The 12,862-nt window shown below is 49.0% G+C and overlaps 1 protein-coding gene across 2 annotated transcripts in view; it reads left to right on the top strand.

Annotated features, from left to right (window-relative positions):
- AFF2 (ALF transcription elongation factor 2) overlaps positions 1-12,862 on the top strand; it is a 489,926-nt gene that overhangs the window by 471,721 nt on the left and 5,343 nt on the right. For both annotated transcript variants that reach the window (XM_067722201.1, XM_067722200.1), the window contains 2 exons: positions 2,889-2,941; positions 8,930-9,120. In XM_067722201.1, coding sequence (XP_067578302.1) covers positions 2,889-2,941; positions 8,930-9,120 — 244 coding nt within the window. The remainder of the gene's footprint in view (positions 1-2,888; positions 2,942-8,929; positions 9,121-12,862) is intronic.

Raw genomic sequence — 12,862 nt, 5'->3', positions numbered from 1 at the left:
GGTTGCTGCTGCCAAAGGCTTAACCTTGCTCATCCTGGCTCCTCCCACCTCTCCTTTGGGGCTCAGCAGAGAGCTTAGGTTTGATTTGATTCCAGAGAGAGAAGGTACAATAGTTCAATCCCCTGATGATTCTCTGGACTGAACAAATGGCCCCGGGCAGCTTCCCAGCTGCAGTCAGGGTTGGGGGGGGGGCGATGCCTTCCGCCCACCCTGCACGGTGGACCCGCCGGAGGACGCGGCTGGAGCTGTGGCCATGGCTATGGCCGGTCTCGTGTTACATGAGATGCCAGCCTAGAAATTTCTCGGCAATGAGAGAAGTCACCGCAGCCGCCCTGGGCTCTGCGGGGACAGCCACACCCCCTTTGACCATGGGGAGTCTTGGAGGACAGTGGTTGCACTTGAAGATAGCTGATTGCTTTGGCTGCCAAAATAACAAACAATAAATAAACAAATGCATCGTCTAGGGAGCGGAAGTTTTGTTTTTTTCTTTTTTTTTTTCCGGTACGCGGGCCTCTCACTGCTGTGGCCTCTCCCGTTGCGGAGCACAGGCTCCGGATGCGCAGGCTCAGCGGCCATGGCTCACGGGCCCAGCCGCTCCGCGGCATGTGGGATCTTCCCAGACCGGGGCACGAACCCGTGTCCCCTGCATCGGCAGGCAGACTCTCAACCACTGCGCCACCAGGGAAGCCCTGAAGTTTTTAATCTGCAAGCAAAACAAGATATTTCAACCACGAGATGCAATGCCGAAATGTGGGAATGAGCCCGAATGAAAGCTGCAAGCCTGGAGCTAGGCCTGGCCGCTGTGCCGGGTATCACTGGCTTGAGGGTCCTTGGAGCTTCTGTGGCTTCTACCCCCATAACACTGGTCACGTTTTAGAGTTGAGGGGGTTCAAGGCTCCTGTTGGGCAGGTCCTGAAAGGAAAAGGACAATTTTTTTATTGATTTTTTTTTTGCCAAGTTCATCAGACAACTTGGCTCGGTTGCACCAAGGCAGTTGTTTGAAATGAATCAAATCCTGACCTTACCTCAGACATCAGAACGCGGTGGGAGAGGGTGCACAGCTGTGTGCGGACACCGACTCGGGAAAAGGAGCAGGTTCCCCAGCTACCATGTGGTGTGGCCGTAATAAAGCCAGTGCTTGTGGAGGTGAGCACGGTCACATGCAACAGCTGCCCACGACCGTGTGTCTACAGTGTCAGCCCGGGCTCTGGAAAGGCGTCTTGATGCTGTAGGTCTGGGGTGCCCTAAGAATGGGCATATTTCTAACAAGTTCCCAGGCAGTGCTGATGCTGTGGTCGCGCTTTGAGCCCCAGCCCCAGCATCTGTCCTCTGCGGCCTGTCCTGTGTAGCTTTCAGGGCACTGCAAGATACCAAACAGACGTTAAGTAACTCACTCCCCTGGCGGTGCGCTGAGCTTCTCTGAGGTTCAAAACTGGAGGCTCTCACCTGTGAGGCCATTATAACGAGTTGTCCACATGGGGCGGTGCCGAGTGTCAGGTTTTCCTGTGCTCCACAAGTGTACCGCCACTACAACAGAGGAGACCCATTCTTTTTTAAAAAATGTATTTGATTGAAGTCTAGTTGATTTACAATGTGGTGTTAATTCCTGCTGTACGGCAAAGCGATTCAGTTGTACACATTCTTCTTCATATTCTTTTCCATTGTGGTTTATCCCAGCATATTGAATAGAGTTCCCTGCGCTCTACAGTAGGACCTTGTTGTTTATCCATCCTATACATACTAGCTTGCATCTGCTGACCCCAAACTCCCAACCCACCCCTCCCCCACATCCCCTCCCCCTTGGCAACCACAAGTCTGCCCTCTATGTCTGTGAGTCCGTTTCTGTTTCATAGATATGTTCAATTGTGTCATATTTTAGATTCCACATATAAGTGATATCCTATGATATTTGTCTTTCTCTTTCTGACTGACTTCACTCAGTATGATCATCTCTAGGTGCGTCCATGTTGCTGCAAATGGCATTATTCCATTCTTTTTTATGGCTGAATAATATTCCATTGTACATAGATACCACATCTTCTTTATCTACTCATCTGTTTATGGACACAGGTTGCTTCCATATCTTCGATATTGTAAATAGTGTTGTGATGAGCATTGGGGTGCAGGTATCTTTTCAAAGTATGGTTTTCTCTGAATATATGCCCAGGAGTGGAATTGCTGGATCATATGGTAGCTCTATTTTTAGTTTTTTGAGGAACCTCCATACTGTCTTCCATAGTGGCTGCACCAATTTACACTCCCACCAACAGTGCAGGGGGGTTCCCTTTTCGAGGAGGCCCATTCTTTAAACCAACCCATCAGAGGGAAAGATTGTTTAGTGATCCACTGTAATGCAGCCCTGGAAAGCCGTCAGCCATGAGGATATGCATGTGATGACAGCAGATCAAGGTGGTTCACACACACACATACACGAATGCTGCTTGGTCCTGGCGAGTTCCTGGGATTTCAGAAATGACCTCCTACCTTGCATCCCAGGGAAAAAGTTTGTAACTGGAGCTAAAGGTGAAAAACTTGTCTGTACTCTGAAGAGCTTGTTTTGCAGAATAAATTTCAGATGAGGATAATTAAACCACTTCTTGGAGAACTGAGTCTGATTTCACTGGGCCTTTTAGTATATAAGATCTTTCATCAAGTGACTTTCATGGTCCTGATTGGAGCCCACTAATTATCCCAACCAGCTATTTTCATCGAGTGCGCATCGTGGTGTGCTGACGTGCACATACATTCCAGCTCTGGTAAGGAAACAGGAGGCATCCCGAAATGCTGCAATCAATATTAATGTACTCGAAATCACACTTCCATCTGTTTCTGAATTAATAAAACACAAGATAGATGTCCTCATTTCCCTCTCTCTTTCTCTCTTTTAGCAAAATGCTTCAAAAGTCGCTCAGATACCATCTCCATGGGTAGGCAATGGAAAGTAAGTATCTTCTGAAAATTATTTTTTCATGAAAATCAGCGATCGAATAGACCCCAAATATTGGGTATTGACAACCCCAGGTGGAAAGGTCAGTTCTGAATCTACAGTAATTTTGGTGCACGCAGAATTCTAGTCAGGTTTCAGCTAATAGCAGGACAGAAAAGTTTAAGATGATGTGATTCCAAATTTCTTTCACTATTTGATCTTTAAGCCAAATGACGGCCATAAAAGTATCAGTTAATGAGATGGCAAGCACCGTGCCATTTCGGGGAGGCAGGGTAAAGTTACCTCCACTGCAGTGATTTTTCAATGAGTCACTCAGTAATGAAAGACCAATGAAATATTCATTGATATATGGTAAGTGCTTTAATAAAACCAGAGGCATAATAGCGCTGAAAATGTGAAGGCACTTGGTCAGCCAATTATCTGAACCTTCATGATGATTTTTATATTAATACTAAAATACCCTGACCTGAAATGTAACAGCAGCTACGCTACTGCCGGTCTGAGGCTCGGTGAACTCACCCACTCTGCGGCCGTCCTTAGAGCCCTATCTGCTCGGGGCAGCTCAGCCCTCCAGCAGTAGGGCAGGAGCTGGGAAGCCAGCTGACGTGGGCCAGGAGCTGCCCTTAGCTCCCAGGGTAAACCAAGAGAGCCCCTTCCTCTCTTTACAATGAAAGGGCCGGACCCAGTGACATCGGAGGCTCATCTGAAGACAGGTTCCTTTTCAGAGGGCGACTTGGAATCCTAGTTCTGTCTCAGCCCTGAACTGCCTACGTGCCCACACTTAACTGGCTTGAGCACCCGTTTCTCCTGTGATTCCAATACTTCCCTCACCACCCCAAGCCCACTTCCCACCAGTGGATGTATACCTTCACAAAGAGCTGGGGGGGGGTCCCCATTTTTCTTCATTTCAAAATTCTTATGTCTCTGATCAAAACACTTTCTTGAACAGTGAAATAGTCTCCTTTGCCACTTTATAGTTTAAAGCACAGTCCCGAAGCAGTGGGATTGTGAACTCTAAGATCATAAAAACGTTCAGAGTGAGGGAGCAGATCCATTAAAAACTACGTGTTAACTCAATTACTGTATTGAAAGGAAGGACCGTTCAAACTGTTGAATTAGGTCTCCCTCTTATACTGACGGACAAAAGTGAAAGAACGCTTCTCTCTGGGAGCTCAGAAAATAAAAATAACTATTGAAAGGCCCAGAGAAAGCTATTTTCTCTGAGCACGGAGTAAAGCAAGGGCAAATTCAGGTAAGCAGCCATTAAAGGATCATTGGGAAAAAATTTTTTTTTAATTCTGCAACGAAAGAACTCAAACACATTGTACGCTTGTGAAGTCACATGAAAAGCGTCCCGAAATGATTTTTAAAGCAGCTCCTGTCTGAAGAAAGCACACTCCCGTTGGTAGTCCAGAGAGCTTCTGAATGAGGCAACTCAAAACGGTCGCCCAGAGGTTACAGCCCATTCATTCAGCAAACACTTTGGGTACATTTCCCTACAAGAGACCTGGGACGCAGCGGAATTCCAAGGGCTCCCTGCACTCGAGAAGCACGCAGTCCAGTGGAGGGGGGTGACAGGTATGAACAAAGTTCTGCAGACACCCAAGCAAAAGAGAGCGCGGACCTCCATGGGTGGTCAGGGAGGGCTTCTTTGTCTCCCAGCAACACTATAGCCTGCTTCCCCCAGCGAATGATGACAGCTGGCCCCGCACCAGACCTTTCACGATGCCTTGACCCTGACCGTGAAGAAGCAGTTGGAAGAAGGAGAAGAAAAATCCGCTTGATATAGAGCAGGGGTCGGCAAACCTTTTCTGTAAAGGGCCAGATAGTACATACTTGGGGCTTTGCCGGCCCAGAGGCAAAACCGAGGGTGTCATATGTAAAGAGAATATAAGAGAAAACAAGTTTCCACAAACATCTCACTGATGAAATTCAGAATATAACAGCAGTTAAGTACAAGTTTTATAATACAAGTCTGTTCAGGAGAGGAATGGAATTTTGAAAAAATAACGTTTTGCGTCACTGGGGTTCAAAGGTAGCATTCTCGCTCATCCAATTGACTGCAAATGTCCATCTTTTCACACCATTCATAGCTCACAGGCCATACAGAAACAGGTGGTGCACCAGCTTTTTTGACCTCCACAGAGAGTCATGGAAACCATGTTATGGAGAGTCTAAAAGGGCGGGGCAGCAGTCTCAGATGTCACCCAGAGAGAATAAAAAGAAAGAAGGCTGGGAAGGCTATGGAAGGAGGAAAGAACGAGGCCATCTGAGGCCTATAGAAGAACTCTTTCAGTAGACAGGTGGCCGTGGGTACCATATTGAAAGGGTTGGAAGAGAAGAGAGATCTCCACATGTTTGGGACATTGGCCACTAAAAAGATGTGAGGAGTTTGGTGGTCACTGGAGGGAACATTCCCATCAAGCAAAACTTCTCGCCAAGATTAGGGAGGGCTGTGCCTGCGTGAACGTGGCGTGAGCTTGGGGACAGTGGTAGAAACAAGCCAGTGTGGACTCAAGGGTGAGGGTCAAGATGAACACCCAAGTCAGGTGAATCCTTTAGCAGAGGGAGTGTAGGACTTTGAGGTAACTTGATGGAATGGAAGGAGAGTGGACTTTGGAGGAAAACAGACCTGCTTTCAAATCCTGGCCCTTCAACCGATTTGCTACGTGACCCTCAAAAAGGAGCTGAATTTCTCTGAGCCCTTTTGCCATCTGTGAAACAGTGGTGGCAGAAACTCGCCCACAGAGTTGTCACAAGGCTTAGAGATAATATCGGTGAAGCCCAGAGCACTGGGCTTGGTGCACGGCAACTTTAACAAATAGTGGCTCCTGCCACTGCCACGTTTTGTTGTCATTGTTACCTTTTTGAGTTGGAAAACATCAGTGATCTCGCCCCTAGAGCTCCCACAGCTCTTGGTGTACACTTCACTTTTGGCACTTAGCCGAGATGGTCAGAATTTAACGGAGTTCCCTCCCCATTAGACTATTTGCTCGTTTCGCTAAGGGGCTGCTCATTCTTTTATTCACCAGATACTTATTGCATATGCCTGCTGTGTATGAGACACTCTGCCAGGCACTTGACAAACGCATACCCTCTCCATGTGCTGCTGTACGTTGTTCGTCTTCCCTCCCCAGAGCGCCTCATGTGTAGTGGATACTACATAATAACAGAGGGATGGCTGGAAGGTAATCCATTCATTTATCTAACGGGTATTAAGTACATGGTATGTGCACCAGGCACTGTTCCAGATGCTGGGAATGACGCTGGATGAAATAGACAAGGATCTAGAGACAAGGACCTCCTCAAGGTCACATTCTTTTGGAAGAGAAAGACAGTACAAAAAGAGTGCATATGCTAGATAATAAATGTCATAGAGGAAGGCGAAACAGGGAGCGGGGATAGAAAGGGCTGCTTGGCCTGGGGGAGGAAGATCCTGAATAGGGACATTAGGGAAGGATGATGGGAGGGCGAGCCATGCAGATCCCTGGGGGAAGTGCATTCCACGCGCAGGGCTCGCCACCACCTCCAACGGGGACGTGACTCGTGATTACCAGGAACAGCAGGGGCTGAGTGCGGTTGGGAGGCAAGGGAGCATGTTGGACGCCCAGGGTGCTTATGCTGTGAGTGGTCGGAAGCCCGTGCTGGGGCGTACACACTCATGGCCACGTGCCACGGACGTGTGAAGAACAGCACCAGATCTGAAGCAGATCCACAGAGGGAGAACTGAACGACGAAGCCCAAGCTGTGGGGAGAGCCAAGCTGGAGTTGGAGGCACACCAAGATGAGCGCGGCAACGGCCCTCTTTCAGCCAGAGGCAGTGTCCTAGGCAGGTTTTGATTCGTGGATTTCACGCGTCTGATGCTGTGTGCAGGGTATGCAGCCGTCCTCCGCGCAAGGTCAGCTCACAGAGCCTCGTGTCAGGTCCGTCGTGACCAAAACCGAACACATGCCCTCGCTCTCCTCGCCTCCACCGCTGATTATTTAAAAGAAGGTGCCGAGTGGAAGGGAAAGAAAGCCCCTCAATAGCTCTTCAACGTTGTAAACTGAAAAGGCCTTTTCAGGATGTAGGAGGTAAACGGAGGTGATGTGTTTCCCCTTATGACTTCTGGACATGATTGGAAATCACTGAATCCAGCCTTTTCTTGCAGGCCAGGGAAGGTCCAGCGAGGGGAGGGGTCTCAGGAGCACACGGCAATTGTACGTAAGGCAGGGCCAGGCTAGAGTCCCGGTCCCTGGGATTCCAGAACTTTCCCAGCACCCCACGGTCCCCCTCTCAACATCTGTGACACTGACACCTCTGCAGTCTTCTCTATAGAGATTACAAATGAGGACGTTTTCCTTTCTGGCCGTAAATTGACATTTACGGGTTAATGACCACCACTGGGTGGGAAAAGACTAGAAAATAGCATTTGCAACCTGCCATGACAAAAAAATCTAGCATTCACTGCTCTTTTGCTAACACTTCTGTGCCCAGGTCCCTGAGTTTAACCATTCCCCTGACCACACCCCGCCTTGAAAGTAAATCTTTCCATCAAGAAGTATCAAACATCTCAGAAATTATAAACAGAGCAGGAAAACCTTCACACCCTCTTCCATCACACAAGCGCAGAGCACTTGCACAGAGGATCCACTTTCCCCCTCATGCCAGAACATACCAGAAGACATACTCTGTTTGCGGAAATGGACCAATGCCCTCCCGTGGCTGTAGGCACCGCCTGCGTGAGTCTCAGGCGAGTGCATCAGTTGAGTTGCTCCCAGACCGAGTCAGCCCTGCTTTGGCATTTTGGTACGTGGTGACTGCCGTTCCCCCACATCCTCTGTGTATGCAGCCTGTCAGGGTGCGCATCTGTTCTAGGAGCAGAGATCGGCTCTGAGAAATACAGCCACCCTGCAAAGGTAGTTGCCAACAGGTGGCTGGCACAGGGGAGGGAGTGTGAGAAGGGCGCCTCACGATGGGCAGTCATTCGAAGCCTGGCTGAACGAGGACAGGGGGGCTGGTGGGTGTGTATAGGTCTTGCTCGTGGGCACAGGCAGCCACCCAGCCTTCGGGACTGTCCCTGACCCTCCATGCGACGTGCAGCCAGCCGGCGACTTCTTGTTGCTGGCATTAAAGGATTAAACAAAAATCTACCTCCGAACATTGGTACTGCCCAAAGTACGAACTCCCCAAACTTCTCTTTATAACCCAGTGTGCAGGTGAACTGCCAGCGATTAACAGCCATCCTGTAGCCACGTCTTAAAGAATCCTAAAGAGATATTCATAATCTTACTTGTTCCAGCTTCCTTAGTATTGCTCCTTGGGGGGCTTTTCAGGATTGCACTTTGCTTATGGTGGCAACTGTATTTGGAGCAAACTGTCACCATGGTTTCCACAAAACACTTTGATAAGAGACCAGTATTGCACATCAAGTCTTTTCTAAGTGCCAGTATCCATTCTGGCAGCAGGTAGAGAAATCATCGTAGCTCTGAGCTGATGCTTTCTCTGGAACATCAGAAGACTTGTTAGATGTGTTCAAAGTAAGAGCTACATTTGTGGGTAGAATTAATGCCAGAGGAAGATTCACCCAGCTCTCTGTGTGGTATTTTAAAACAAAGTAGCGATGTGCATGGAGTCATCAGTGGTTCCCAAAGGCAGTCAGACTTCAGGGTTTAAAGTTAGAAAAGGATAAGGATGGCTCGTTCTACAGCCTGGCCCTGTGGCCCCGTGTGGGTTGGTCTAATGAGGCAGGAACAGGGCGATAATAAGTTCTCTCTACGCTGGGGCCTCTGGAGAAAGCTACGGTGCTGGCAAAAGCTATAGGATGTCCTCTGAGAGGAGTCGGTGGGTTGCAAGAGCAAGCTTCATATATGTTCACCATGCTAAAACTCACTGTGGCAAATCAGGTCCTCATGAGGACCCAGTGTGATGGGGGAGGCCTAGGACGCCGCTGTCACTCTTCCCAAGCAACCTAACAAAGCCTGTCTCTTCCCATCCCCCAGAAACACTCCATCCCCAGTGTCTCTCAACAACGTGTCTCCCATCAACGCAATGGGGAACTGTAACAACGGCCCGGTCACCATCCCCCAGCGCATTCACCACATGGCCGCCAGCCATGTCAACATCACTAGCAACGTGTTACGGGGCTACGAACACTGGGACATGGCCGACAAACTGACAAGAGAGAATAAAGGTATGCTGCTCTGCTCGACCCATTGCTCACGGGCCATGGTGGAGTCAACTTGCTTTCAATGGCTTGAGTTTTCCGTGGTGGCCTTCCCTTTCTGTCTGATTTCCAGGGCTACGCGAGGGAAGAGGGGGCTAGCTCAGGGCTGGCGCGGCGACCAGTGTTTGCTGAGAGAGTGAAAAAGGCCTGGGATTGAGTTCTCCTTTAAAGTTTAAAGTAACGTGGCCTATGATGTGTCGGCAAATGTCTGTTTCGCATTTTCACTCAGTGCAGAGAAACAGAGCAAAGGAGAAAATAATGATTTGCAAATTAATTGGGATTAAGGCACTTGGCTTTTTTATGGTTTTGGAGAGGTGGGGTTGAACCAAGGCCTTTTACCTTCGTTTTAATCGTCAGCTCCAGTGAGTACATGACGATGCGGCTTTGCAGTCAGAAGCCAAGGCCAAGGCTCAGCTAGTGTTTTTCACCCACTGACACCTGGGATGAAAGATCAGAGCCCTGTTCATGGGAACACATGAGGTTGGCTACAAAACAAATGTGAGGAGAGCCCTGCTTCACCAGAGGGTGAGTCAGTGGTCCTCAGCCACTCATGCTGCCATCTGTGACCCTAGCTGTCACACAGGTTCGCCCCAAAGCTGCCTGTCCTAATGAAGACGGGAAGTTCAAAGAAACCATACTTTTGCCCTGGCCGTTCAGTTGACTTCGGTGATTCTGGCCCAGCAGTCAGCGACAGACCCACTCTAGTCGAAGTGAGGACAGATGTGGGTCTTTCTGAATCAGACTGCAAAGAGGTGACCTGTGGTTTAGAGCAGTAGAGACATCTGGCTAGGTACAGGCAAGAATTAGCATCTCGCAGGCTGGTGGCCCCTGCTGGGACAGGGTATGGTATAAGTTGCATGGAGTGGGCTTGGGTCCCAGACAGTGACAGGACTTTCTTGGAATCAGGCTGGGGCTGCAGGCTACCTAGATGCAGAGGGGCGTTCCCGTGGGTTACCGGCCCCTCCTCCTGGCTGCATCTCTATTGCGGCATCACTAAGCGGGCGGGGAAACTGTCCCACGGAACTAGGAAGGGTGAGATTTTGAAGCCTAATCACTTAAGCTTGAATCCTGTCGGGCACTGGCTGGGTGACCCCAGGCAAGTTACTGAAATCTGTGAGCTACTCCCTAGCTTCCATCTCTAGAATGGATATAATAGGATGATGATGAAACTACCCAGAAGGATGGTAGACATGGGTGGAATAAAATAAGATGTGTAAATCACCTAGCATAAAATATCAAGTGCGAGGTAGAAATCCTACAAAGATTTCTTTCTCTTTCCTTACTCCATATGATGACACATCTATATAATTGAAAGAGTCTGTGCCTATCAAAGCATATTGCATAATTTGGGACTCCGACCCCTTGACCCAGCTCTACACTTGCACTGACTCCTAGGGCTATTTGCATGTGTTTGTTCTGTGTGTTCATGTGGTCATTTCTATACGCCAGGTGCTGTACTATTTGTTTTATCATTTGTTGTGTCATTTAGCCCCATTTCCTAGCTGTAGAAACCGAGGCTCAGTGAGATGCAGAAATTCACCCATGATATCACAGCTCATCATATTGGAAGCAGAAATTGAGTCGAGACATGTCTGGTTTCAGAGTGTGAACTTTTATCCTATAGGATGCACTGCCCATCTAGAGGGCGAGATTAACAACGGGTCCTTGGAGACCTTCGGTGAGCTCCTGTCCTCAGTTACCTGAGTAATGGGCAGTTCTTAACTCGTCCACTTCCCTAGGCTTCTGGAAATCCAAAGACAACTAACCCAGACAACCAGGCCAATCCAAGGGTTCTAGAATTGCTCAGGAAGGCATAAAGCATCTTAAGTCTTGCCTAGCTTGTCGGCCTCTGCTCTTCTCTGTCTTATTTTGTATTGGTAACTGGAGAGCTGTTCAATATTTATGGATTTCCTTCATAATTGCATCTATTTTCAAAATCTGTTAAAGTAATTCCTTCTAAACTAACCACAGAACTTTCCAGGAGCAATGTAGCGGCTGGGCTGATGTTGGACTCAGATGGTGCTCATCTTGGCCTTAGCACAGTGTGTCAAGGAGTTGTTCAATTCCCTGACTAATATTGAATCAAAATGACTGTGTCAGTCTACCAGCAGAAAGATGCTGCACCCCGCTGGTGTGGTCCTAGGGCTGTACCAGGGGCCGGGGAGAGGACCTAGTTTGGAATCTTCTGTTTACGGCCCTGAGTTTCACACACTTTGTCATTTCTGAACTGCTTGAAGTGGGGGTTTCTTCCCACATCTGTCTTGTCTACATAGACGTGGGGAAACTGAGGCACTTCCCTTTTGATTGGTACTCTGCCTCCCACTGGAGACCACCACGTACCTGCACCTTTTTCCACCCAATCTTGCAATGGAGGTGGCGGAGGTTGGCTGTCCCAGTGGAAGGTCTCCACCCCTGCCCCATGTCTGCCCACCTGTACAGCTGCAGATGGCTCATTGTAGAACATTCTGGTGCTCAAATGGGCCAATAGGGCTGATTCTGCCCTCTGGCCTTTATTCTAGAAGCCCGGTTCCTTACCTTCCCAGCTGCTGACTCGAAACACTTATTAAAATGGTGACCTGGGTACCCAATGAAGAGTGCCACCGCAGAGGCTTCCCTGGTGGCGCAGTGGTTGAGAGTCCGCCTGCCGATGCAGGGGACACGGGTTCGTGCCCCGGTCCGGGAGGATCCCACATGCCGCGGGGCGGCTGGGCCCGTGAGCCATGGCCACTGAGCCTGCGCATCCGGAGCCTGTGCTCCGCAGCGGGAGAGGCCACAACAGTGAGAGGCCTGTGTACCGCAAAAAAAAAAAAAAAAAAATAGAATGCCACCGCAGACTTTGTACACAATATCCAGGGGACATCCCACTCACGTTCACTCGACAACAACTGGGTCCTTTAACATCTCCCTTAATATTGTATTACGGAAGAGAGTATTTTCAATGCCCAAAGTAATTTACTCCCTTATCAGCAGAAATTACTTTTATTGCATAGTACAGGTTAAAAAGTATCACATAATCAAATGAAGCTGATACGCGGAGAAGGAGCCCATATGTTCTACATAACGTGAAGAATCAATGCATTGTTTAGTGAAATACCATCTGCTGGGCAATCAAGCACACATAACCCATGCATGGAAATTGCTTTCCGAGAAGGCAGGAGAGCATCCCAACCACTTGAAGGTAGTCTCCAGCCTCCTCCCCCCGACTGAGCCAGCACGAGTGATTTCCTCGTGGCTGAGGGAACAGGACGCCCAAGAGTTTCCTTCTCACCGAGATCATCGCGGTGCCAGACAGACGTGCAAAGGGGAAGCTTAGCTGCTTTCTAGGCATCATAGAGTTTTTCCCACAGACCTCCCACCCCGCCCCAAAGCAGACAGTCTAAGACTCTGGTCCCACTGCTTAGTAGTAAGGCCTCAGTGCCATTCCTTCCCCGAGTCAGCTGGAGGGGAATCGGCCAGGCAGTCTTACCATCCGTGTGCCGGGGGGCAGGGGGAAGTGCTATGCGACAGATCCTTACAGGTCATTTTCCTTCCCTAAAGGAGTAAGACTTACCAAATCAGATGCCTCCTAGACATTTATCTGGCCTTAGAGGCCGATGGCGCTAATGGCTGTCTAGGCTCACCAGCTGTATCTACGTCAAGGCAAGAAACATCGATACTCAGTTCATTTAGACAAAAGGAAAAGAGAATATTTTCAATTCCATAACGCATA

This window comes from Pseudorca crassidens, chromosome X (genome assembly GCF_039906515.1).
Source record: "Pseudorca crassidens isolate mPseCra1 chromosome X, mPseCra1.hap1, whole genome shotgun sequence".
NCBI lineage: Eukaryota > Metazoa > Chordata > Mammalia > Artiodactyla > Delphinidae > Pseudorca > Pseudorca crassidens.
Note: the sequence above shows the minus strand (reverse complement) of the source record. Positions and strands in the feature narration are given on the sequence as shown.